General features: G+C 41.8%; 2 protein-coding genes across 4 annotated transcripts in view; both read left to right on the top strand.

Moving 5' to 3' along the window:
• TMEM245 (transmembrane protein 245) overlaps positions 1-22440 on the top strand; it is an 82734-nt gene extending 60294 nt beyond the window's left edge. For both annotated transcript variants that reach the window (XM_055579250.1, XM_055579249.1), the window contains 3 exons: positions 524-698; positions 4890-5084; positions 16558-22440. In XM_055579250.1, the coding sequence (XP_055435225.1) occupies positions 524-698; positions 4890-5084; positions 16558-16603 (416 nt within the window). In that variant the 3' untranslated portion in view covers positions 16604-22440. The remainder of the gene's footprint in view (positions 1-523; positions 699-4889; positions 5085-16557) is intronic.
• A 587-nt stretch (positions 22441-23027) lies between these two features.
• The window catches only part of CTNNAL1 (catenin alpha like 1), a 57169-nt gene continuing 52259 nt past the window's right edge, over positions 23028-27937 (top strand). For both annotated transcript variants that reach the window (XM_055579247.1, XM_055579246.1), the window contains exon 1: positions 23028-23300. In XM_055579247.1, coding sequence (XP_055435222.1) covers positions 23160-23300 — 141 coding nt within the window. In that variant the 5' untranslated portion in view covers positions 23028-23159. The remainder of the gene's footprint in view (positions 23301-27937) is intronic.

The following is a 27937-nucleotide window of genomic DNA, read 5'->3' as shown; positions in this document are numbered from 1 at the left end:
CTGAGATTTATAAACTAATCTCTGAGTTGGCTTTGGTCTCAGTACAAATATTTGGCCAGTGCTCTACAGTTACATCATAGTCCTGTACAGCTGTCATTCGGTGTCCCTGAGGGGGTGGTTCTGAGACCCCCTGAAGATTCCAGAACCTGTGGGTGCTCAGGTACCTTGGCTCTCTGAACCTGCAGGTTCCACATCTGAGGATACTGAGGCCAGCTACATACGTGTTAACTAGCCATCGATTGAGAATAACAGCTGTGGGACACTAACATTTGTGACTTAAGAGTAGAAGTAAACACACACTTCAGAAGGATTTTCATGATCCAGTTTTAAGATCTTGGATTTCATTTAACAGCTGATTCAGTTAAATAGGGCATATCGTTGCCCTAAAATTTGAGTATGTATTTGTTTAACTTGTTCTGGTGGAAATTTTTAAACAGTAGGAGCTAGTGTTTAGATTCTGCTATTGGTATTGCTTTGATGATGATGTTAAAGTTGCTTCTTCTTCTTTTTAATCTTGTATTAGCCTTAGCAGCAATCCTTGGAGCAGTGCCATTTCTGGGCACATACTGGGCAGCAGTACCTGCAGTTCTTGATCTGTGGCTTACCCAAGGCTTAGGATGCAAAGCCATCTTACTGTTGGTTTTTCATCTCTTGCCAACCTACTTTGTAGATACTGCCATCTATTCTGATATATCAGGGTAAGTATGGCACTGCTGCAGTTGGTGATGAATCATATCTAGGAATTTCTCTGGCCTTTTTTTATGAAGGTTTATTTTTTTCCTTTTCTTTTTGGGCCTGGGTGAAAGGACAGGCGATAATAATCACTTCAGTGAAGTAATCTTTTGTGATCCCACTGATACAATCAAAGTTTAATGTATATGATTAATACCATTCGCAAGGTATGTTATTTTGTTCGTAGTAAGTAGTATTTACAATATATGAGACCATGAGCTAAAGTAAAATTGCGAATAATCCTCTGGTTTAGTGACATTTAATGTAGGAAAAAGTACTCCTGTACATACTTCAAAATAAGAATATTTTAAGTACAGTAAGAAATTAGTAGTTATTTTCAGAACTTCTTTGCTTTTGGATAAACACATTTTTAGATTTTATGAGGATTTCCATGTAAAATGAAATCTCATAGGTTTGTATCTGAGAAACAGTGCTTTCTTTCTTACTTAAGGTACTATAGTGTGGTGCTATGATGAATACGGTTAAATTTAAGGCAGAAGCCAAACTAGCAATATAATAAATATGTCATTTTTGTAGATCTTGATGTCTGTTTTAGCAATTTGCATTTACTAAATCAAGCTGATTTTCATTTAGCCACACATCAAGGTAAACATTGCTTATTAGAATCTAGAATGTGACCAAATAATTGAATTTTATTCAGCTACTCAGATATAGAATATGACCTACTTAAACTATCGTCATAGTTAATATATTAAGTTTTCTTTGAATAAAACTCATTATAATAAGGGTAGACAAGATCAAAGTTTATAGGAAGAGGACCCTTCAGTTAATTTGAAATTATGAAGAGACGAGTTATATGCTACCTTGTTTTCTTCCTAGTTAAAGTAGAAAGTAAATATATAGAACTACTAAGAAGCCCCAGAGTTTCAGAGCAAAAAGAAACAAGCACATCCATAAGTGAACTTTAGGGGGACTTTTGTGCCTAAAACATCAATATAAAAGGAGAACTTCACTGTGTTTAACTAACATTTAATAGTTGAAATTTAAATAATAACTAGTTACATGGTTTATAGTTAAGTATTTTCATTTCTTTAAACTTTGTTGTAAATTTTATATTAAGGTTTTAGCTAGAATTGATGTTACTATTGTAATTGTCTTGGGGTGCTATGAACTACACCATATAAAATGGCAAACTCAACTGATAGACGTGGCGTGTGTTGTGACTGCCCCACCGCCCAGCCGTTGCCCTGTCTTCTTCCTTTCCTCGGGTCTCCCTAGTCACTGAGACACAACAATATTGAAAAAAGACCGGTTACTAACCCTGCAGTGGTCTCTAAGTGTTCAAGTGAAAGGAAGAGTCAGATATTGCTCACCTTAAATCAGAAGCTAGAAATGATTAAATTTCGTGAACAAGACATATTGGGAGCTGAGGTAGGCCAAAAGCTAGGCCTCTTGAGCCAAACATTTAGCCGAGTTGTGAATGCAAAGGAAAAGTTCTTGAAGGAAGTGAGAAGTACTTTCCCAGTGAACACACAGATGCTAAGGAAACAAAACAGCCTTTTTGCTGATATGGAGCAGGTTTTGCTGATATGGAGAAGATGTTCTAGCTGGAAGATCAAACCAGCCACAACATTCCCTTAAACCAGAGCCTGATCTGGAGCAAGGCCCTAATTCTTTAATCCTGTGAAGGCTGCGAGAGGTGAGGAAGCTGCAGAAGAAAAGTTTAAAGCTAGCAGAGGTTGGTTCGTACGCTTTAAGGAAAGAAGCCGTCTCTGGAACATAGAAGTGCAAGGTGAAGTGGCAAGTGTTGATGTAGAAGCTGCAGCAAGTTATACAGAAGACCTGGCGAAGAAAAATAATTCAGGTGACTACTACATTAAACAGATTTTCAGTGTAGACCAAATAGCTTTCTGTTGGGAAAAGATGCCATTTAGGACTTTCAGTGCTTGTCTTCAAAGCTTAAAAGGACAGGCTAATTCTATGGCTAGGAGCTAATGTAGCTGATAACTTGAAAATTGAAGCCAGTGCTCATTTCAGTTCAGTTCAGTTGCTCAGTCGTGTCCAACTCTTTGCAACCCCATGGACTGCAGCACACCAGGCTTCCCTGTCCATTTACTGTTCAGAAATCCTAGGGCCCTTAAGAATTGTGCTGAATCCACTCTGCGTGTGTTCTAGAAGTGAAACAACAAAAGCTGGATGATGGCAGCACTTCCATTTACAACATAGTTTACTGAATATTTGAAGCCCACTCTTGGGACCTACTGTTCAGAAAAAATGAGTTCCTTTTAAAATACTTTGGGACTTCCCTGGTGGTCCAGTTGCTAAGACTTTGTGCTCCCAGTGCAGGGGGCCCAGGTTCACTCCCTGATCAGGGAACTAGATCCCACATGCCGCAACTAAGAGTTTGCATGCAACAACTAAAGATCCTGCATGCTGCAACTAAGGTCCAGCACAACCAAATAAAGGAATAAGTATTTTTTAAAAATACTATGGGTCATCTGACAACACACCCAGTCACCCGCAAGCTCTGATGGAGATACTCAATGAGATCAATGTTGTTTTCATGGCTATAACACAACATGCTTTCTTGCAACCTGTGGTTCAAGGAGTAATTTCAACTTTGAAGCCTTATTAAGTAAGAAATGCATTTCATAAGACTATACCTAGTATAGATACTGATCCTATGATGGATCTGGGTAAAGTCAGTTGAAAACCCTCTAGAACGGGTTCACCGTTCCAGATGCCTTTAAGAATGCTTGTATTGCATTGGGAAGAGATCAAAATATCAACATTAACAGAAGTTTGGAAGAAGTCGATTCCAACCCTCATAGATAACTTTAAGAGGTTCAAGACTTCAGTGGGGAAAGTAACTGCAGATATGTTGCAGATAGTAAGAGAACTAGAAGTGGAGTCTGAAGATGTAATTGATTTACTGCAATCTCATGATAAGACTCTAATGGATGAGGAGTTGCTTATGGATAAGCAAAGAAGGTGGTTCCTTGCCACTTGGAATCTATTTCTGGTAAAGATGCTCTGAAGATTGTTGAAATGACAACAAAAGATTTAGAGTAGTACATCAACTTGGTTGATAAAGCAGAGGCAGGGTTTGAGAGAATTAACTCCTGTGTTGAAAAAAGTCCTGTGGTGACTAAAGCTCTCAAACAACATTGCTTTCTATGGAGAAATCACCAGTGAAAAGAAGAGTCAGTCAGTGCAGCAAAACGTTATTGTCTTGTTTTAAGAAATTGTCACAGACTCTGCACAGTCTTCCAGCGGCCAGTCATGTTGATCAGTCAGCAGCCATCACCATCGAGACAGGATGCTCCACTAGCAGAAAGATTACAATTTGATGAAGGCTCACATGACAATTAGTGTTTTTACGAATCAAGTATTTTTTTAATTAAGGTACCTTACACTTTTTTAGACATAATGCTATTGCACACTTAAAAAGACTACAGTTCAGTGTCAACATAATTTTTATATACTCTGGGGAAGCAGAAATTTCTTGTGACTCACTTTATTGCCATATTTGGCTTTACTGTTGTAGTCTGGAAGCCGAACCTGCAGTATCTCTGAGGTCTGCCTGTGTGTTAATTCATTCCAGTTATGTAAATGATACTGTGATAAGCTAGAGGACGTCCTATGAAATAAAAATCTTGGGCTTTCTAACAGATATTTTTCTCATGAGGCTTTTTATCACTCCATGTGTTAAAATCTGTATTTTAGGAGGTTGCTAGAAGCCTAACTTAGGAATGACAGGAATGCCATTGTATTGTTATCATCTTTTATAAAAAAGCATAATTAGTTGAATAACATGCTTAATTTTGCCCACTTAATTATTCTAGACAAAGGTAAACCTAACAGGTAGCTTGTATAAACCAGCCCCAAGCTAACATTAACCCACCTCGGACAGCCATGTAACGGTACCTGTTAACACTGCTGACTTTACTTCTCAGTTGCCGGACCTATGAAAAGGCAAATGTCACACATGTAGGCAGGAAAAGTTTTGCATCTTGATACTTTTACAATTAATATTCAGATATCCACATTGAAGTGATCTAAAGAAAGCTGATAACGCAATTCAGAAGTCAGGTGTATTAGGGAATGAACAGTGTGTCAGAGAATGTATTTCTGACTTACTCCAGGGTTTACATTTTGTTAAAAGTCGCGCGTAATCTGTGTGCTCTTCATTCCAGAGGTGGCCATCCTTACTTGACGGGCTTGGCGGTGGCTGGTGGAGCGTACTATCTGGGCCTGGAAGGAGCAATCATTGGGCCCATACTTCTCTGCATACTCGTGGTCGCTTCCAATATTTACAGTGCCATGCTAGTGAGTCCCACGAACTCAGTGCCCACACCCAACCAGACCCCATGGCCTGCTCAGGCTCAGCGGTGAGTTCCAGCTGAATGATCATAAACTGTGTATGAAATTGAGCTCACCAGTCTCTGTGTTTTCACCTGAGTGCAGTCTGTTAAGATACGGAATATCCTTTTACCTGCTATAGAGCTGCCACTTTGCGGATTCCCTTAGCTCTCCCTTGTGTTGGAATCGTATTTCCCAATTTTGTTTTCTTTCTTGATTTCTTCCTGCTTTTTGTTGGAGCACATCCTCCTGTAGATTTTTGGGAAAGAATGCACGGGAGATAAATTTAGGGGATGATACGTGTCTGTAAAGGCTTCTTCTAAAGTCATTCTTACTCAGTAGCTTGCCTGGGTAGAGAATTCTGTTTAAAAATTTTTCCCTGTGTAACTTTATTTCTTTTTTGTTTTCTAACTTTTGTGGTTGTCGAAATTCTGAGGCCAGTCTGATTCCTGATTTTTTGTAATTCAAATGTTTGAAAACCTATAGGGTCTTCTTTTTTTGTTGTTGTTTTTTGATCTATTTTTGTTGTTGTGTTTGAATTGGCACTTTTATCAAGTGCCTCTGTGACCTTGAAAACTGGAAATTTATGTTCTGCCATTCTGAAATTTTTCTTCAATTATTTTATTAATGATTTCCTTCTCTCCCTTTCAAAAACGTATTTTTATTTTGATGTTGGCCCTCCTACACTGGTCTTGTCATTTTTAAATCTTTTCTCTGATATTCTTCTGGTTCTGTCTTTATGGCTTCCATTTTCTGGATTATTTCTCCAATTTTATCTTCTATCATCTCTGTAGAGGTTTCCATTTGAACTATCATATTTTTGGGCAGTCTTGTTTGTTGAGATATTATTTGTGTAAATAAAATTTGCCTTTTTTAGCGTATAGGTCTGTGTTAGTTTTCTATGATATGTAGCAAATTTTCACTTAGTGGCATAAAGCAACACATTTGTAAGAGTCATTTATAAGAAAGTCAGAGTACAGGTACAGTTCAGCTGCGTCTTCTGCGTAGGATCTTCCAAGGCTACAGTCAAGGCATGAACTCAGGCAGGGGTTTCATCTGCAGATTGGGATCCTCTTCCAGGCTTGCTTGTTATTGACAAAATTCCTTTGTTTGCAGTTGTAGCCCCAAGTTGAGGTTCCTAGAGGCTTCCTCTTTCCATAGGCATTTTATAACACAATGCTTGCTTTCGCCAGGCCTTCAGGAGTATTTTTCTGACTTCTGTAGCTGATGGTTAAGACTCTTTTGCAGAGGGCTCACCTGATTAGACCTGGCCCACAGAACATATTGTCATTTTGATTAAAGTCAGTTGCTTGGGGACCTTAATTACATCTATAATATCCCCTAACCTTCACCATATTAACACAATATAATCACAATATTAGGGGCCTCCCTGGTGGTTCAGTGAAAAAGAACGTGCCCACCAATGCAGGGTATGCAGTTTTCATCCCTGGGTCGGGAAGATCCCCTGGAGAAGGAAATGACAACCCACTCCAGTATTCCCCTGGGAAATCCCATAGACAGAAGGAGCCTGCCAGGCTACCACTCATGGGGCCACAAAAGAGTTGGACACAACTTAGAGACTTAAACAACAGCAACAACAATAATCACAGTATCAGGTATCCAGTACGTTTGACTGTCAGCTGATGTGAAGAGTGAACCACTCAGGATTTGCGGGGTGGTTATTACGTGTGTCACCATGATATAATCTGCCCAGGACCATTGTCTCTGCAGCCATTGATGTCAGTGCTTTTTGGCTTCCCTGTGGGGCTGCTAAATTCCTCAGTGAAAGGTCTTTTAATCTCCTGCTCAGAGGTTGGTGGCTTGGCTGCCAGCCTTCTGGGAGCCAAGACAGGGAAAGGAATCGGACAGCATTCGAGATGTAAATCCTCACTCAGTCTGCCACAGTCAGTATGCACCCCTACCCTTATCCCTGCCTGTTGTCCCCCAGTCCAGAGACTTTTTTGTTTTACCTTCTCTAAGGGAGGAAAAGACTCAAATTTCTGCCAGTAACAGGAGTATTTGCCTGGCTGGGTGGGGGTGTGGGTGACAATATTGGACCCATGAGGTTTTACTGCATTTTAGGCACACTTCAAAGCAGCCCTTCTGTGTCTAGTCCCACCTTCAACCTCATTGCCAAAGTTACTTGATATCACCAATTCCTGAGCCTTATTGAATAACTCCTGGCTTAGGATTCAGTTTTTTAGGTCATGCTGGTCATAGCAGTTCTTCATCTGCTTTCCACTTTCTGAAAGTTTGTTTCTTTTAACCTCTTATGTTCTCTTTTTTAAGGGAGGTTTATGCCGTCTAATGGTTTGAAAATATATATATATATAAATATTGCTTTACTTATTTGGCTTGCATCAAGCCTTAGTTGTAGCACAGGGGCTCTAGTTGTGGCAGGGGGGCTTAGACATGCGGGCTAAGTTGCTCCAAAGCATGTGGATGTTAGTTGCTGACCAGGGAGCGAACCCCCGTCCCTCTATTTTGCAGGGTGGATGATGAATTCTTGACCACAGGACCACCAGGGAACTCCCTCTAATGGGGTTTTGAAAAGGCCTGAGGGAATCATGTCTCTCACACAGCACTTCCTGGTGGAAAGTCTAAATGGCCTCTTAAATAGTAACAACCAGCCGCCACTGACATTTATTGGGACTCAGTGTGCCAAGTTCTGTGATAAAACTTTACCTGCATTATTTTATTTTACTTAATCTGTCCAGTGTTTCCGTGTGAGGTTAGAAACAGTTGTTTTCTGTATCTTATAGATGAAGTCAAGGCTTAGAGAGGTTATCCTGCCTGTAGTCACATAGAAATAAGCAGGTGAGGTAGTGTGTTTTCAACTAGAGATCTTTCTTTTCCTTAACCATCCCGCCACCCCTGCTCAGGAAGACATTCTCCTCTGCTTCCTTCCTCAGTGATGGTACCCCTCACTTACATGTGCCTGTGTGGTCATCCTTACAGCCTCCTGTCTTCCCAAGTCACCATCTTTACCCAGTCCTACCTGTTTCGTCTCAAATCCACCCTTTCCTCTTTTTCTCCAGTGCCACCCACTCTGGGCCCAGCCACAGGGTTTCTCACCTGGACTATTGTGGCATCTCAGTCTCCCGGCCAGCCTCTCAGCATCCACTCTTGCTGTCTTCCAGTCTCTTGACACTGAGCAGATGCGTCCTTTTTAAAGGGGAGACATAGCTGGTCGTAACGCTCTTCTACCAGAACTGGCCTCCCACGGTTCTTACCAGGAAGATCAAAATCCTTCCAAGGCCCTGCGTGGTCTGCCTGTGCCTGGCTCATGCGTCTGTAACATCTTCCCCTTGTCAGAGCTGCAGCCACGCTGGCTTTCTGCCAGGGCCTCAGATACACCTGCTCCATTCAAACCCTAGGCCTTCAGACACGCTGCTTTCTGTGTCTGGACAGACTCTCCCCATCCCCTGTCTTTCTTTGCCTAATTAGCTCCTAATCATTCTGTAGATTGCAACTCAAATGTCAGTCCATCAGAGCTTTCCCTCCTCTCAAGATTAGGTTATGTCCTGCGTTTAATGCTCTTAAGGATAGCACCTCCTACCTTTCATTTTTTTACAGCTTTCATTTATACACTTTTGTCTTTTCCCTTTTTACTGTGGTTGCTGCTACCCCCGGGCCGTGCCCGTTTTAGTTACTGGGGTATTCACCGTACCCGTCAACCTTCGACAGTGCCCTCTTCCTAGATCAAGGAATCATTGGGCTGTGAGGGAATAGTGTCTACAGGGTCATGAACTATGGAAGGGTTCAGCTTGTCTTAGAACTCTCATGCTGTAACATGACAATGTCTGCGTTCCATTAGCCCTTCTAATTGTAGACACAGGCACTGATGGCTGAGAAGATCCATCTGCATGCCTGTTTTCTGTGTATTGTTTCTAGGTCCTGTGTAGTGCTTCTCACTGTTGACAATGGGGAATACAGTGTTTCATGGCAGTAAATGTTGTCGACACAGCACAGCTTTGGGCTCCCAACTGTTTTGGCCTCAATTCAATAATCAGAACCTATGGCTTCCCCTGTTCTCTATTAACACTGGGACTGTCTGGCAAGTGTGGGGAAGGACATAACACCCCTGTAATCACACATTTTCAAGTCTCAATACTTTTTTGATTTTTGGACAGAATAATCAGACTTGATTTAATGTACTTATTTCATTCCTACCAAAACCTGAGCAGCAATCTTTCAACACTAAAGCTCAGAAAAACCTGTAAGAAGGAAGTCAGGGCATAGCCCAGGAACTCCTCTGGGGATGCTGTTTGCTGTATTTAAGTTTTCCTTTGCCCTCTGCCACACCTTGATGTGACCAGAGGTGACAGCTAGAAGGTGGTCCTTTAAGGAACTCAGCTTTACCTTTTGGGGGATAGAGTTATTAGTCAACTCATTGCTGTTTTTAGAAGCATTATCTTAACCTGACTGTGATTATCTTCCATAATTTAATACCCAAAGTTGAATCAAAGGTCATTATCTTTTTATGAAAGAAATTACAAATGATTCCCAAATTAAGAAGGTTTAACTTACGATTTTTCAACTTAGTGATGGTGTGAAAGCAATACACGTTCAATGGAAATGGTACTCAGATTTCTAATGTTGATCTTTTCCTGGGCTAGTGATATGTAGTACAGCTCTCTCTTGGTGCTGGGCAGCATTGGCTGCAGCTCTCACTCAGCCACATGATCACAAGGGGATACAACTGATATGCCTACGACCACGCGGCACCCAGACAGCTGTTCTGTTGTTCACTTTCAGTACAGTGTTTGGTAAATTACTTGAGATATTCAACACTTTCTGAAACAGGCTTTGTGTTAAATGATTTTGCCCAATTGATGGGTTTCCCTGGTGGTTCAGTGGTAAAGAATCCACCTGCCAATGCAGGAGATGCGGGTTTGATCCCTGAGTGGAGAAGATTCCCTGGAAGAGGAAATGGCAACCCTTTCCAGTATTCTTGACTGGTTAATCCCATTGACAGAGGAGCCTGGTGGGCTACAGTTCATGGAGTTGCAAAAGAGTCAGACATGGCTTAGTGACTAAGCAGCAACAGCAGGCCAATTTAAGTGTTATAAGCATGTTTAAGGTAGGTTAGGCTAAGCTGTGATGTTTTTCAGGTTAAGGGTATGAAATACTTTTTTGACTTACAATATTTTTCATGTACAGTGGGTTTCTTGGGACGTATGTATGTGTGTGAGTCGCTCAGTCATGTCTAACTCTTTGCGACCCCATGGACTGCAACCTGCCAGGCTCCTCTGTCCATGGAATTCTCCAGGTAAGAATACTGGTCGACACCGAAATCAGATTGATTATATTCTTTGCAGCCAAAGATGGAGAAGCTCTGTACAGTCAACAAAAACAAGACCAGGAGCTGACTGTGGCTCAGATCATGAACTCCTTATTACCAAATTCAGACTTAAATTGAAGAAAGTAGGGAAAACCACTAGACCATTCAGGTATGACCTAAATCAAATCCCTTATGATTATACAGTGGAAGTGAGAAATAGATTTAAGGGCCTAGATCTGATAGAGTGCCTGATGAACTATGGAATGAGGTTCGTGACATTGTACAGGAGACAGGGATCAAGACCATCCCCATGGAAAAGAAATGCAAAAAAGCAAAATGGCTGTCTGGGGAGGCCTTACAAATAGCTGTGAAAAGAAGAGAAGCGAAAAGCAAAGGAGAAAAGGAAAGATATAAGCATCTGAATGCAGAGTTCCAAAGAATAGCAAGGAGAGATAAGAAAGCCTTCCTCAGCAATCAATGCAAAGAAATAGAGGAAAACAACAGAGTGGGAAAGACTAGAGATCTCTTCAAGAAAATCAGAGATACCAAGGGAACATTTCATGCAAAGATGGGCTCAATAAAGGACAGAAATGGTATGGACCTAACAGAAGCAGATGATATTAAGAAAAGGTGGCAAGAATACACAGAAGAACTGTACAAAAAAGATCTTCACGACCCAGATAATCACGATAGTGTGATCACTCACCTAGAGCCAGACATCCTGGAATGTGAAGTCAAGTGGGCCTTAGAAAGCATCAGTAGGAACAGAGCTAGTGGAGGTGATGGAATTCCAGTTGAGCTATTCCAAATCCTGAAAGATGATGCTGTGAAAGTGCTGCACTCAATATGCCAGCAAATTTGGAAAACTCAGCAGTGGCCACAGGACTGGAAAAGGTCAGTTTTCATTCCAATCCCAAAGAAAGGCAATGCCAAAGAATGCTCAAACTACCGCACAATTGCACTCATCTCACATGCTAGTAAAGTAATGCTCAAAATTCTCCAAGCCAGGCTTCAGCAATACGTGAACTGTGAACTTCCTGATGTTCAAGCTGGTTTTAGAAAAGGCAGAGGAACCAGAGATCAAATTGCCAACATCAGCTGGATCATGGAAAAAGCAAGAGGGTTCCAGAAAAACATCTATTTCTGCTTTATTTACTACGCCAAAACCTTTGACTGTGTGGATCACAATAAACTGTGGAAAATTCTGAAAGAGATGGGAATACCAGACCACCTGACTTGCCTCTTGAGAAATCTGTATGCAGGTCAGGAAGCAACAGTTAGAACTGGACATGGAACAACAGACTGGTTCCAAATAGGAAAAGGAGTCCGTCAAGGCTGTATATTGTCACCCTGTTTATTTAACTTATATGCAGAGTATATCATGAGAAATGCTGGACTGGAAGAAACACAAGCTGGAATCAAGATTGCTGGGAGAAATATCAATAACCTCAGATATGCAGATGATACCACCCTTATGGCAGAAAGTGAAGAGGAAGTAAAAAGCCTCTTGATGAAAGTGAAAGAGGAAAGTGAAAAAGTTGGCATAAAGCTCAACATTCAGAAAACGAAGATCATGGCATCTGGTCCCATCACTTCATGGGAAATAGATGGGGAAACAGTGTCAGACTTTATTTTTCTGGGCTCCAAAATCACTGCAGGTGGTGACTGCAGCCATGAAATTAAAAGACGCTTACTCCTTGGAAGGAAAGTTATGACCAACCTAGATAGCATATTGAAGAGCAGAGACATTACTTTCCCAACAAAGGTCCATCTAGTCAAGGCTGTGGTTTCTCCAGTGGTCATGTATGGATGTGAGAGTTGGACTGTGAAGAAGGCTGAGCGCCGAAGAATTGATGCTTTTGAAGTGTGGTGTTGGAGAAGACTCTTGAGAGTCCCCTGGACTGCAAGAAGATCCAACCAGTCCATTCTGAAGGAGATCGGCCCTGGGATTTCTTTGGAAGGGATGATGCTAAAGCTGAAACTCCAGTACTTTGGCCACCTCATGCAAAGAGTTGACTCATTGGAAAAGACTCTGATGCTGGGAGGGATTGGGGGCAGGAGGAGAAGGGGAGGACAGAGGATGAGATGGCTGGATGGCATCACTGACTTGATGGACATGAGTCTGAGTGAACTCCGGGAGTTGGTGATGGACAGGGAGGCCTGGCGTGCTGCGATTCATGGGGTCACAAAGTGTCGGACACGACTGAGCGACTGAACTGAAGAATACTAGAGTGGGTTGCCATTATCTTCTCCAGGGGATCTTCCTGACCCAGGGATCAAACCCTGGTCTCCTGCGTTGCAGGCAGATTCTTTACCATCTGAACCACAAGGGAAGCTGTCTTAAGGATATTATTAAGTATGAAGCCAGGTATAATGCCATCATAAGACAAGGAAGATCAGTGTTTGGCAATTAAGCTAAGGTTTAACACCTCCTACTTTTTAATAGAGCAAGACGTTATTTTTGTCTTTGTAAAATAATATATGAAAATGGTCTCGTAAAAAACCATGACTCCTCCAGACCTTTACCTAAATCTTGAGGACGTCATTTGGAGTATGCTCCCTATCATTCCAGTTTAGGATAAATGCTCAATGAAAATTTGATGAGTTAATAGATTAGTGAAACCAGGAGCAGATCAGATTAAAAGATCTTTTCACTATAAGGCTGATAAAAGAGTATGGGCCATAGTAAACTCCAACCTTAGAACTTTATTCCAAATTTTTGAAAGAGGCAGAATGTACGTAAGTGATGACATGTGATCTGTCACAAGGTGTGCTGGTGGGGGTTTAGGAAATACATACTCAGCTATCCTGAGCCTGCTAAAGTAAGTTACGTTAGTCAGTGCGTGCTTTTCATTTGTAAACATCCACAATTTACTCTTTCTCTGGGAAGCTGGGAGTCAACAACTCTTGAGTTGTTAAATCAGAAAAGACTTAAGCATTCTCATAAATGGATTAAAAAAAAAAATCTCCTTGAAAACTTCAGGGAAAGCAGATCCCAAAATATTTTCAAGGAGCCGAGAAGATTGCAAGTGAGAAATCACATCACACAATCCCCATTGCAATGAAAGGAACTGTAAAATGTTCACAGCAATTCTCTATCCCCCTAGTCACATGAGGCCCCATTCCACCCTTTTTATTCTTGAGAAATTCTACCACTGTGGTTCAAAGGAACGTACCAATTCTTATGGTTTGGGAAAGAATACTATATTTAGATGGTTTAGGTAGGACATTTACTATTTTAAGAAATAATACTGTCAAAGAAATACCCTGGCAGTCCAGTCATTAGGACTCTGTGCTTTCACTGCTGAGTGCCCAAGTTCACCCCCTAGTTGGGGAACTAAGATCCCACAAGCTGTGCAGTGCAGCTGAAAAAAAAAACACTGCCGATGCAATTTTTATTCCTTTGTTTCTTCCTAATCGGGAGGGTTACAGTTTTATGAGCCCTGTGGATTAGTTAGTGCTGTGCCTTTTGATGAGACCAGGAAGAAATTATATCTCTATCTCTGGGTTATGGAGTTTGTTTTCCAGGAGGTAATTGAGGTTCGGTTCAGTTCAATGTTACTTCTATAGGGTTTTACACACACATTACACACGAGGTAATTGAAATTCAGTTTAGATCAGTGTTACTTCTATAGGGTTTTACACACACACACACACACACACGAGATAATTGAGGTTCAGTTCAGATCAGTGTTACTTCTATAGGGTTTTAGACACACAAACACACACACACACACACACACACACACCATCACCACCCCAAACATCTAGAGAAAACATACTGTTGGGATGGAAAATACTTAATAGCTATTTTCCTAGCTTGCTTCATTGTGTTTTCTTTCTTCTGAGTCCTTCTGGAGGCTTTCTTGGCCTGGAGGCAGAACTGAATAGCAGGTATGAATTTCAGGGTTACAGCTAAGCTTACTTGTCAACAGAAAGCAGTCACCAGGCCAACCACAGTTTTGATCTTATTTCATGCATGTTTGCCCTGAGGCAGCCGTTTTCATTCATAATTTAGGGGAATTGAAGAGTTAGGGATTGAAGCTTGAAAGTATCTTAGAAATTTGAAAAGATATGAAAGAATGAATTTAAAAACTCTTTGGTGTTGGAAAATGCTTTGTAATACTGATCAGTTTTTGGTTATTGGTTTTAAAGATATTCCAGGGCTTCCCAGAATTGAGTGCTACCTGAATTTCATATAGTCTGGGACAACTTGTAGCCAGCTTTACCTGTACACAAATGTAGGTGAGACTGTGAAAAAGAGATATATAAATAAATGGGTAGGTAGCTATCTAGAGCAATGGTTGTGGGGGAGGAGGGTGAGGCTCCCCTCAGGGGACATTTGGCAACGTATAGAGACATCTTCATCATCACAGCTGTAGACAGGAGGAGCGGGGATGCTGCTAAACCTCTCACAGTGCACAGAGTGGTCCGCAGTGCAGCTATTGAGAAACCTTGATTAGATAGATACAGAGATAGATGGATATTAATACATATAAAGGGGCTTCCCTGGTGACTCAGCGGTAAAGAACCTGCCTGCCAATGCAGGAGACACGGGTTCCATCTGTGGGTTGGGAAGATCCCCTGGAGAAGGAAATGGCAACCCACTCCAGTGTTCTTGTCTGGGAAATCCCACGGACAGAGAAGCCTGGCAAGTTATAGTTCATGGGGTCGCAAAAGAGTTGGAAATGACCTAACGACTAAAAGACAACAACAATACATAAAACGTGTGTGTATAAATCTTAGTTTGGGGGAATTTTTCTCAGTATAAAAATTCATTCTAGTTCCTTGACCTGTTAGCATATATTCAACATGGTGAGTTCAGTCATGTCATATATAATCCCTTTCAGAGACACAGGAACCATAGCCAGGAAGCTTACCCCTTCCTCAAAGCTGTTCCTTTGGATGTAGAGCTGTGCTAGTTAGAGATGTGCTTGAGATATCAGAGGCTTCCCACACCATCCAGTGAAAGAGCCTTTAGATAACTGAGCAAATGTAATCTCTTTTTTTCTATATCATTTGACCTGTGCCCCACTTGACATTTGAGTACTTCCTATGTGATGCTAAATGGTTAACCTTTATTTTACCTCTGCCTGCCTGTCTAACCCTCCTAATTGGTGATATGATTGTAAAGGAGCAAAGCAATCTCTGTCTAAAAGGATGGTAATAAACTTGTGCTTCATATCTGTATCATTTAAGATGGATTTGCCTGTATTATAACCAAAAAAAACCAACTCAAAAAACCCCACCATCAGTAGAACTTTAACAGCTAGAAGTTTATTTCTCTCTTGGCTGTAAGAAGTACAAGGTAGGCAGACCAGGGCTTGGTGTGTCTGTTCCACAAACATCCATGCCAAGCTTGACCCCCCACCTTGATGTTCTGTCGCCTTGGTGTGGGGTCTTTTCATCTAAGATGAATGCTTGTTCATTGATGAACTCCGACCTGGCCATTTGGCTGCCAACAAAGATGCAGACCTGGCTGGATAAATTATGTAGCAAAGGCCAGCTAGCTACTACAGTCCTAAGTTAGGTCCCAATACAGCAGACCCCCTCCATCCAACCCAGTTATTACCTGCCAGTTAGCCACATTCACTTGGCTTGTTTGATGTAGGTCAGAAACAGTATAAGTTCACAGTCATTTGATGAAAAGCCCTATCCCATTTCTCCTGCCCTGAACCACAACACTCAGAGCTGGGACATTGTTGGATCAGTTCTCCTCTTTTGCAATAAAATTATCCAGTTAGCATTTAATCTTTAGTCTCTTACTGTTTTTCTCTTTAACATCATTGTGTCTACTTTCCAGTCAGCACGAAGGGGGAAAGGTCAGAAAAGATCACCTTTCTCTTTTAAGGACATTGCCCAGAAGTCACTCAACAGTTCTATTTACATCTCATTGGCCAGATGTTAGTCACATGGTCATTAGTTTCAAGAGGGTCTAGGGAAACAGTCTTTTGGATAGACCTTCCAAAAAAACACTAGAGTTCTTGTTGCTGCAGGTTGAGAAACAACTATCAGACTTGGAAACAATACTCAGTGAAAATACTAAGAAAAAAAAAGCAGTGACTACATAATGGCACCAAGGCTCTCAACTTACAAGAATATTATATGACAGTGAATTACTGGTTAGATGCTATTTTTCTTTTCTAAGTATCTCTGTAGTTTTATTTTCCCTCTTTTCCTAAAAGCAAAACTAAACATCCTGTCTTTTTTTCTTAAAGGACTTTCCGTGACATTTCTGAAGACCTGAAACCTTCGGTAGACTGACTTGGTTTCCAACTGCTGTGATTTCTGTAAGGACATTCACCCTTGACTGTGAGTTCAGCTCGGCTATGGCCTCCTGTCTGTTCAGCCGCGCCTGGCAAACAGAGCCCAGGACGAGACGCAGGAGCCTCCTGGCCTTCCATACAGAATGCCTGGACAAGAGACGACTGGCTGTGGGCTGCTTTGCATTTTGAAACACAGCTTTAGAGCTCAGAAATGTGGTTTACTCACTTAAGTGTTGCTAAGATGGCTTGAAAAGTTTCAGTTTATACACTGGTATTGTGGCTTGAAATTTTCCCACTTTGGTTATGTATATTATAATACGTATTTATAACTTTTTTTTTTAAGAGCCGTAAACTACCTGCTGTATATAGTGTGATTTTCTCCTGTTTTAAGAAATCTGTCCTTAACTTTTCTACAACAGTCACTTTTCAATGAAGAGGGCTTTCACTTTTGAGAATGTAGTGGCTTGAGCAGGAAAAATGAGTCTTCTCCCTTCTTCCACAATGTATGGTCCTCTTATAAGAAAGATCAACTCTTCAGTGTAAGGGTGGGTGGCTTATTTGAAGTTCAGTTAGTTGTATGTTGCAACCATAGGAGAAGAAAGACTGAAGCCCTTCCTCCCCCTCTCCCTTCATCCCCTATTACTCTATTGCCAAATTTCTAAACCTTGGCTGACCACACTGAAATTAATTAAGTATTAAGCTGCTATTAATGGTAAAAATATGATAGAATTCATGTTGTGATTTTTTTTTTTCTTTCCAAATGTTTTAAGTAAAGAAAATCTCAGGGGCAGCAGTGTTCTGATTTGTGAAATGTCTCTGTTTTACTATTTATAATTTGGCCAATTAGTTACTTACGAGTGTAAAATTTTGTATCGGTGAGCACAGTGCCTTGCACACAGACTCTAGATGAATGCTTGTTGAATTAAATCATGACTTTTTAAATATCTCAGATATCACAATAACCAGCATACTGCTCTACCTTTTACAAAATCTTTTTGCACATATCATTTCACAGTCACTTCACATCAGCTTTCATACAGCTTCATATTATTTTGTGTTTCACACAGATGGGGAAGCTAAGGTTCAGAAAAGTGACCAACTCCAAGTCATAAAGTTTAGTAAAATTTGACCTCAGATCTTTCTTACTCCACAGTCTGCCAACCTTGCTATACTCCAGTGACTCTTTTAGTATCTTTTTTTAAAATATAAATTTATTTATTTTAATTGGAGGCTAACTACTTTACAATATTCTCGTTTAGTATCTTGACACAGTTTTTCCAGTGCTTTGAGGTAGAATCATGTCCTGTTCTATTGCATAGACTACAGTTAATGACAGAGCCAGGACTAGAACCCAGCTTTTACCTTTGTGCTCTTTCCCCTTTGTAAAACAACCTTCAGCCTCTTTCTCTGTCCCCAAGGGAGTATGCAGTATGGAGGAGAGAGGATTCTTAAGTAACAAAGATATCCTTTTTGGGAAAAACATTTAAAAGTAGAAATCCTTTTTTCTAAAACTTTATTTTCTCATTAAGAAGCATCAGTTCAGTTCAGTCGCTCAGTCGTGTCCGACTCTTTGCGACCCCATGAATTTCAGCACGCCAGGCCTCCCCTGTCTATCACCAACTCCCAGAGTTCACTCAGACTCAAGTCCATCGAGTCAGTGATGCCATCCAGCCATCTCATCCTCTGTCGTCCCTTTCTCCTCCTGCCTCTAATCCCTCTCAGCATCAGTCTTTTCCACTGGATCAACTCTTCACATGAGGTGGCCAAAGTACTGGAGTTTCAGCTTTAGCATCATTCCTTCCAAAGAAATCCCAGGGCTGATCTCCTTCAGAATGGACTGGTTGGAGCTCCTTGCAGTCCAAGGGACTGTCAAGAGTCTTCTCCAACACCGCAGTTCAAAAGCATCAATTCTTCAGCGCTCAGCTTTCTTCACAGTCCAACTCTCACATCCATACATGACCACTGGAAAAACCATAGCCTTGACTAGATGGACCTTAATTGCATTAAATTTATTCTGATATTACTTAAGAAAAACTTGATCTAGAAAAGAGGCTACTGTGAGGTCTTTGTTTATACAATAAACTATATGCAGATCTCTTATATTTCCTATGAATCCTTCAACAGTTACAGTCTGATAGTCCACCAAGTGCTACATTTGGCATTAATTAACTCATTCTTTCCTTTAATCACTTGTTCAGTCATTCCTTCTGTAAAGCATTGATTGAGAGTTTCCCAAACTCTGGGTTCCATGCTGGGCACTATACAGGGTGCTGTAGGGGATAACTCATAAGAATGCCTTCTCTTACCTTAAATCTTAGCCACATTATGTGTATTGCTAAAATTTAAAATGTCTCATTAAAAGTTTTAAGAAAGAAATCAGGTTTGTTTTCGTTAATGATATAATAAGTTTACAGCTGTGATTAGCACATATTTATAAAAGGTAAATATTATGCACAATGAGTTAGTGTGCATATACAAATTATGTTCCTCCAAAGTGTTTTTAGCTCTATAAAGTGAAATGGTAAACATATAAACTTGAGGTTAATATATGGTTCTTCCTGGTCATAATTGTTAGTATGAATACTAGGTCTTTAGAGGGGGACTCTGAACCCTAAGAGAAGAGTTTAGAGCTGTCAAAGTTGGTTCTGATGTAGTATCTCCCTGAAATATCAAGAGCAGAGGTGCCCCAGACTACTACCCAGTCGTATCAGGAAACTTGAGCTGCTCCAGTGCTCCAGCAAGACGATCTAAGCATTTGACCCAGAAAGAGAACGTTTCCCTAAAAACAGATAATTGATGAAGTATAAGTAGCTTCAGTAAAAACTAAGTACAGAAATCCTATCACAGTGTTCTGCATTTTATCGCTTTATTAAAGATAAGTTTGAAGGTCACACTCACTACTCAACTGTAAACTGAATGGAGGGGAGAAAAGCTCCCCACACAGTATGCGCCTCTCTTTTCCGAGAGAGAACGGGGCATAGGATTTTCAGCATAAACCCATGCCATGTAAGTCCAGCATCAGTTCCAAAATTTCTATCACACTCTCTGTTTCTGGAAGTGATCTCTGCCAGACTGCCTTAGATACCAGTTTTATTTATTTTTAAGTTTGCAGGAATTCTTAACACCCATTTCCATTAAAGGTGGTTAGCTGGCAGAGTTTTCCCTTGACTTTTGAGACTGATACAGATTGACTCTTGATACCCAAGAAGCGTTATTTAAACAAACTGAGTAGCTTTGGAAATAGCAGTTTATTCCACTTGGAGGGCTTGCAGATGAGGTCCTCTGGCTAACCTTGGTCTTCATAAGAACCCGCTGTGACCCCTCTGGACTTTCTAGTACCTCTGGTTCCACTTTAGTTGTATTCAGCGTTTCAGAATGTGTCACTACTGAGCCAGATTTACTCAGAAATTCAGGCCATGAGGGGTTAGCCTAGAGCAAAGTAATTTCAGATGAGCTCACCAGAGCTTTCAACCTCAAGGTTTATAGGAAACTGCGGTCTCCACTAAGGGTCTTCCAAGACCCTTATAAAAGTATTAGAGTAGGCATTTTGCAGTAGAAATAGCCCCCGGCAACATAGTTCCAAATGTTAGTTCCAGCCAAAGACAAGTATTTTTTTGTTTTTATGTATTTCTTGTCTTTGCACATTTTGCCATCAAAATATATTCATTTCATTAACTTATGCACACATGCATGCTAAGTTGCTTCAGTCATGTCTGACTCTTTGCGACCCCATGGACTGTAGCCTGCCAGCCTCCTCTGTCCATGGAATTCTCCAGGCAAGAATACTGCAGTGAGTTGCCATTTCCTCTTCCAGGGGATCTTCCTGACCTAGGGATGGAACCTGAGTATCCTGCGTCTCCTGTATTGTCAGGCAGATTCTTTACTGCTAGCGCCACCTGGGAAGCCCCAAGAGTTCAGTTCAGTTCAGTTCAGTCTCTCAGTTGTGTCTGACTCTTTGCGACCCCATGAATCACAGCACACCAGGCCTCCCTGTCCAGTGTTCAGTAATTATGTTTCAAAATCTCATTTTATTTGGAAATGACCTAGCTATTCAATAAACTTCCATCACTTAGTTTAGTTACTCCAATCTGGAGAGACTATTTTAGATAGACATCCCTACTAAAGTATAATTATTCTTAATAGAGTTTGTCTGAAAGCTCGTCTCATTTATATTTTTCTTTTCTAAAGTTTCTTCACTTGAGTTACTTTCCTTGTTGACAAATTTTGCTTACATTAACTTAAGATCTGCAAAAATAATACTCATGCTATATGAAACCACTAAACAGTTAATTTTTGTGGTAGTTTAAGAGAATTATAAACCAACATGTTCTGTCTGCCTTCTGGAGTCATAGAAATTCTGTGCTAGAATAGGCCTTGTATAATTATGTGATCCTGTCATTTAACAGAGAAGGAAACAAGTCCATAGGTTGAAGTGTCTTTTCTAACATGGCGCCTGTCAGTGACAAATCGGAGTAGAGTCAGTTCTTTTTTCTCTCAGTCCACTGTTCTACTTCTCTTCCCTTTCCCTCCTAGTTGAGTTGTTGTTGTTCCGTCGCTAAGTCGTGTCTGACTCTGCGACCCCATGCAGCTTGCCAATTTTGGGAAAAATGTGTTCCTTATAGCAGTAGTTCCAAAGAATGTTGTTAGGTGTTCTAAGTGAATGAAAGTGTATATGGAGTTGGGGGAAGGGACTCTATGGTCAGTTAAAACTGAGGAATGCTGAATTTGTTTCCTTTCTGAAGTAGGACTTCGAAGAGTTTTTAACATGCTATTATATATTGTGGATTTACAAGAGGGGACAAAGACTCTGTTTACGAGACTTATTTGACCTTAAACTACACCTTCATCCTCTTTTTCTCAGAGCATCTCAAAGGACTTGGGGTCCTTTGGGAAACATGGCTTTCAAATAAAAATGTACAGGTCTTTTAGAAGACATCTGTAATAGAATTTGAATGGCAGGCTCATCTACCATGTAAACTGTAATATATCTCAAAGTTTAGTGAAATACCAGAAAAAAACTGTATTTGCCATTCAGAGCTATACATCAAGTATAGAGATTCTTTTCCACCTATGGTGTGTAAAGTCAGTATTTGTGTTTTACTTTTGAAAGTTTTTCAAAGATCAGTTAGAGTGCAAATGCAGTGGTGATATGTTGACATGCCATTTTAATAACGCTTTTGTATTGCACTTTATAGGTTTCAGACTGCTTTCATAACAGTCCTGTGAGATAGGGAGGCATCAAGTATTATCAGATCAAAGCTCAGAAAGGTTTTTTGTGATCTTTCCCTTAAGTTTATACCACAAAATGATGGAGCCAGAATTCAGTTGCAGAAATTCTGACTACAAGTCCAGAGTTCTTTACTCCACACCTGGTTTCTTACTTTTTATTCTAGCTTTATATTTTATTCTGAAAGCTGTGGTAAGCAAATTTTAAAACATTGTTTTGGCTTATTATCAAATACTGTTTTTAATGGCAGTGACCCAGAAAATGTAACTCCAATTGTAATTATTCCAAAGAAAACCCTTCTTTTGTGCTTTGCAGTGCCACTTGTCTAGGTGATTGGAGTATATTGCAAGTACCATTTGATTTTGAAGCCACGATTGGATATATAGTTGTTATTGCTCATGTAACTTGTGGAAAATGTATCATCTCTGCATTCTCAGGCAAAGTAGAGATGGTTTGAAAGTAAAAAAGATTATTCAGATATAACCATGTGTCTTTATTCTCACAAATGCTGTTTCTTAGCTTTAACTTGCTTTGACAACCTACTGATGTAACATCTTTGTAAATGTAAAAATATTTATATTTTGAAATAAAATTACTAGTGTTGAATGAATCAAGTGGTAAACTTAGTCTCTGTTGAGAAATTTGATCTTCAGTGAAGTCAAACTTTAATGAATACATCTGTCCATCTCTTATGTCTTATATCTTGCCTTTCCTTTGGCACCAGTGCGTACAATGAATTTTTATGGAACATGGACAATTTATATAAGGGGAGATGTGTTTGTGAAAGCTCCAGAAAGACTGTAATCTGTAGAAGTCCTATCTTAGGGTAGAAGCCCGTCCCTACAGGCTTGACTCCTGTCCTGGCCTACCAGTTATTAATAGTTTCAATCCCAGCGCAGTTTCCAGGAATCCTGGGGAATTCGGATTTAGGAAGAGTCACTTCTCCGGAGGAGGACAGGTAGCTTCTATGAGCATGGATGTCCTTGCTCTGGTAAGAGGCCACATGTTCGTGGGAGGCCCTCAGGTATCCTGTGCCTCTGATTTGGCAGGAGCGAGATTTGTGCGGAACCCCCTGAAGAATGATGTGAGAAACAGGGTGGGTGGAATGGGGGCAGAGGGGCGGGGCCCGGGCTGTGGGGCGGGGCTGCAAGGCGGACCCCAGGCCGGAGCGCGCGGAGGCGGGGTGGGCGGGGTCTTCCGGGGGCGGGGTCTCGGGCGGCGCGGGTGCCTTGCCGCTGCGGCGGGCAGGCAGGCTGGCTGGCTGGCGGGAGGCGGCGGACCCGTAGCGGCGCAGTGTCCCGGCTGCGCTACGGGCTGAGTAAAGGCCATGGCCGCCTCTTCGAGCCCCGCAGGCGGTGGCGGCGCCGGGGCAGCGCATGGCTCCGGCCCGTCGAGCTTCGCCTTCGACTCCGGACTCGAGATCAAAACTCGCTCGGTGGAGCAGACGCTGCTGCCGCTGGTTTCTCAGGTAAAGCGGCGCGCGCGGCCCCTGATCTTACCCCCCCGGCCGCGGCCCGCGATGGCGGCGGTCGCTCCCGGCGGGGGCCGGGCCGGGCCGGGCCGGGCCGGGCGGGAGGCAGCTGCTGCCCCACATTCCGCGCCGAGACTGCGGCGTCGGCGTCTGGTCGCCTTTCTGGGGCTTGAGGACTGGCCTTCGTTGAGGCGGAGGGAGTCTGGACCATCCGAAATCCGGCTGCGGGGCGGGGAGACCTGTGCGGACCGGAGTCCGGCCGCAGGTGCACCGCCAGGCTTCCCTACCCGAACCGCCCCGAGACTGCGACTCCGGCGGCCCCCGGCCCTGCTCCCGGGGAGCGGAGGGGACCCCCGCGGGTGCTCCGCTGGCGCTCAGGGGCCCTCCTCGCGGCCGTCACACCTTTGCATCTCCAGTCCCAACCCGGACTGTAGCCATTCTGGCTGGCGCGTGCCTCCGAGCCCAGCGTGCTCTCTCCCCTAGGCCTTTGTCCCTTCCCCGGATCGTGTGTAAGTCTGCTCCCCAGTCGCCCATTTACCCCGGGCCACCCTTCCCCTTAACCTGCCTGCTCACTTTAATTGGCTTTTGCCCTGCCTCGGAAGGGTGAAGTGGAGGACCGCCTGATAGTTAATCCGGGTACACATCTTTTTGCCAAATCCCATTTGGGATGTATAGTTTATTGAATTTACCGGTCACAACAGAAGTCTGGAATCAGCTAATTGCCGCGCTTAGCTTTAGAGAATTTTTTGTTACTGAGAGCCGACTTATACGAACCCTCGGGGCTAGAATTCCTCAGCTAGGTCTGTTATGTGCCAAGCACTGTGGGCAGTGAAAAATTCTGTGCCTTAAGGAGCTCGTTGAATGTGTGACTCACAACTCCTTTGTAACGTCTTGATGATTCACATTCATATTGCCAAGATTTTCAAGGTAGAAGGAATCTTAAAAGTTATCTGACTCTGAATTTTAAAAAATTCTCTCTTACAGCATCCTTGACATCTGGTCACCAGGGCCCTGCTTAAACATGCTCAGTGGTTGGGCCTGTAGCTCGTCCATAGGATTTTCAATACTATTAATATCTAATCCATCTCAGCCTGCAAATATTTGATAACAGTAGCCACACATGTCCCATATTTCTGTTATGCTGATTAAATAAACAGCCCCATTTTCTTCACTTGTGCTTATTTTAGCCTGGCTAACAGAACAGTGAATAACCTTGATGCTGTGTATGGGCCTTCCCTTCATTGTAGGCCAGAAGCACTGACAGGTGGGATGAGTTGAGGATCAGTTAGTGATGTCTGCATTGCCCCCTCCTACAAAAGAATACCATTACCACCACCAACACAACCACAACAGAAAATGAGAAATACTGGAGTAGTTTTAAGAGAGAGTTAAGAGAGTGGTATTTTATCCATTTAATAATAATAATAATCCAGATAGAATGCTTACTATGGGTGAGACTGTGTTCTATGCACTTTATACTTATTAGCCCATTTAATTCTCATAAATCTTATAGGGGTAGAGACATGTTTATTTTCATTATATGAAAGAGGAAACTGAGGATAAGGGACTTGTGGGACTTTCACCCTGTAAATGTCCAACTGGGGTTTACACCCTGACAGCCTGGCCCCAGAGTCTTAGCTACACCGTATTGTATTTGTTGTCTCTAGAGATTAGAACCAGTGTTCTTGCCTGGAGAATCCCAGGGACGGGGGAGCCTGGTGGGCTGCCGTCTATGGGGTCGCACAGAGTCGGACACGACTAAAGCGACTTAGCAGCAGCAGCAGCAGAGATTAGAAGACGTGATGAGGTCAGCTAGTAGTAGGTCCAGATAAGAGAGTCACAATGGCAAAACAAGGTTGTTGTAATCTGGAGAAATGGTAACATTTCACACTATCACTGCTAAAAATGTATCCTACAAGTTCTGCATTGTGTAATTCAGGGGTAAGAGAGGGTGGAGAGGAGGAGAGTGGAGAAGGAAACGTGCATTGGCTGCTGAGAGTTAACTAGAGGTCAGTGCTAACTGGAAAATGTGGGCATTTTTTTTTTGTTTTTCCTTCCCTGTTAAAGGCTAATTCAGGGCCATAGCTGAGGTTCTGCATTCCGTATATTATGTGTCCACAGCTGTATCTTTAGCATTATTATAACTGATGATTAACTGTGAAAGTGAAAGTCGCTCAGTCGTGTCTGACTCTTTGCGACCCCATGGACTATACAATCCATGGAATTCTCCAGGCCATAATACTGGAGTGAGTCGCCTTTCCCTTCTCCAGGGGATCTTCTTGACCCAGGAATCAAACTGGGATCTCCTGCATTGCAGGCGGTACTCAACAACAAAAAAAAGTTAAATCTTGCTTAAAATCAAGAAATATCTATAACATGGGCAAAACACTCACAAAGCAGAAGTGTGGAATGTGATTTAGAATGATTTTTATGTTTTAGTGAGTATTAGTGGATTTGAGTGAAGCTCTCTAGAAAACTTATGTCCAGGAGTCTCATCTTTCTAAGGATGCTGCATAATATTATTCAACTCATGTTTTACCACCGTATCCATTAGACTAGTTTAAGGTTTTTAGGCAAGCATTTGTTGTAAGCTTTCTAGTTACGACTCTTCGAGGGGCTTGTGGGAGATAGGACAGGTACAGAATAGCACGTGGCAAGTGTCAGATGAACATCATCAATAGTAAATGCTCTAAGAGCTCAGAGCAGGTGTGGATGAGTCAACAGTGATACCCTAGAGGAGATAGGGTCTGAGGTGAGCAAGTAGGGCTATTCTTGTACAGTTTAGTCTGTTTTAAGCAGTTTCTACTCAGATCATTTAACCTCTTCTGGCTCTAAGTAAAAAGTTCTGGACTACTGGTCTTTTTCTAGGAATGCAGAGTTACATCAATATTAGACAAATGTACCTGTATAATTTTCTGCATCACATATTAGAAAAGATACATGTGCTTTTCAGTGGATGCAGGAAAAAAAGTGAAAGTGAAGTCGCTCTGTCATGTCCGACTCTTTGGGACCCTGTGGATTGTAGCCCGCCAGGCTCCTCTGTCCATGGAATTCTCCAGGCAAGAATACTGGAGTGGGTTGCCATTTCCTTCTCCAGGGGATCTTCCTGAGCCAGGGATTGAACCTGGGTCTCCTGCATTGCAGGCAGACTCTTTACCCTTTGAGCCACCAGGGAAGTATTTGGTTAAATTCAACTCCTCATCGTGATAAAGAGCGCATAACAAACTAGTAATAGAAGTTGTTGTTCAGTCGCTCAGTCGTGTCCAACTTGTGATCCCATGAACTGCAGCATGCCAGGCTTTCCTGTCCTTCACCATTTCCTGGAGCTTGCTCAAATTATGTCCATTGAGTCGGTGATGCCATCCAATCATCTCATCCTCTGTTGTCCGCTTCTCCTACTGCCTTTAATCTTTCCCAGCATCAGGGTCTTTTCTAAGGAGCTGGCTCTTCGCATCAGGTGCCAAAGTAATGTAGCTTCAGCATCAGTCCTTCCAATGAATATTCAGGGTTGATTTCCTTTAGGATTGACTGGTTTGATCTCCTTGTAGTCCAAGGGACTCGAGAGTTTTCTCCAGCATCAGAGCTCAAAAGCATCAATTCTTCGACGTTTAGCCTTCCTTAGGGTCCAACTCTTATGTCCATATATGACTACTGGAAAAACCATAGCTTTGACTAGATGGACCTTTGTTGGCAATGTCTCTGCTTTTTAAAAAGCAATGTCTCTGCTTTTTAATATACTGTCTAGGTTTGTCATAGCTTTTCTTACAAGGAGCAAGCGTCTTTTAATTTCATGGCTGCAGTCACCATCTGTAGCGATTTTGGAGCCCAAGAATATAAAGTCTGTCACTATTTCCATTGTTTCCCCATCTATTTAACGTCATAGCAACAAGTCAAATTTAAAATAAACATTTCCTTAGAGAAATGGAGTCTACAAATAAATTTTAAAAATTTAGAGGTTTAGTAAGTTCACTCAGTGTAAGAGTCTTAAGTCAATTTGCACTTTGCTCTGCATTAATAACAGAAAAGTAGTCCTAAAAAATGATACCAGTTATAAATCAACTTATACTCTATTAAAAATTTGTTTAAATTTTTAAATACCAGTTAGAATAAAAATGAAAGCAAAATATGTGTATATATGTGTCTAGTAAAAGAGTTGCTAAGCTTTGTGGGGAATTTTATGAGAAGGCCAAAGTAGAGCTAAATAAATGGGAAAGAAGTACCATGTTCTTGGCTAGATTGACTTGATGTTATGGGCATATCAGTTTTCCCTGTGCCAAGTCGCTTCAGTCATGTCTGACTCTTTGCAAACTCATGGACTGTAGCCCATCCGGCTCCTCTGTCCATAGGATTTCTCAGGTAAGAATATTGGAGTGGGTTGCCATTTCCTCCTCCAGGGGATCTTCCTGACCCAGAGATTGAACCTGAATCTCCCGCATTGCAGGCAGATTCTTTACTATCTGAGCCAGCAGGGAAGCTCCCAATTTTCCCTATTGATATGTAAATTTAATGCGATTCCAATGAAAATTTCGTTGGAATTTTTTTAGTAGAATTTGGTAAAAGTAATTCTAAGATTTATATGAAAGAATATCAGAATACCAAGAATATCAGAAGAGAAACAAGGTGGGTGGAGTTGC

Source organism: Bubalus kerabau, chromosome 4 (genome assembly GCF_029407905.1).
Source record: "Bubalus kerabau isolate K-KA32 ecotype Philippines breed swamp buffalo chromosome 4, PCC_UOA_SB_1v2, whole genome shotgun sequence".
Taxonomy (NCBI): Eukaryota; Metazoa; Chordata; class Mammalia; order Artiodactyla; family Bovidae; genus Bubalus; species Bubalus kerabau.
The sequence above is the reverse complement of the archived record's forward strand: the minus strand, read 5'-3'. Positions and strand labels throughout refer to the sequence as shown.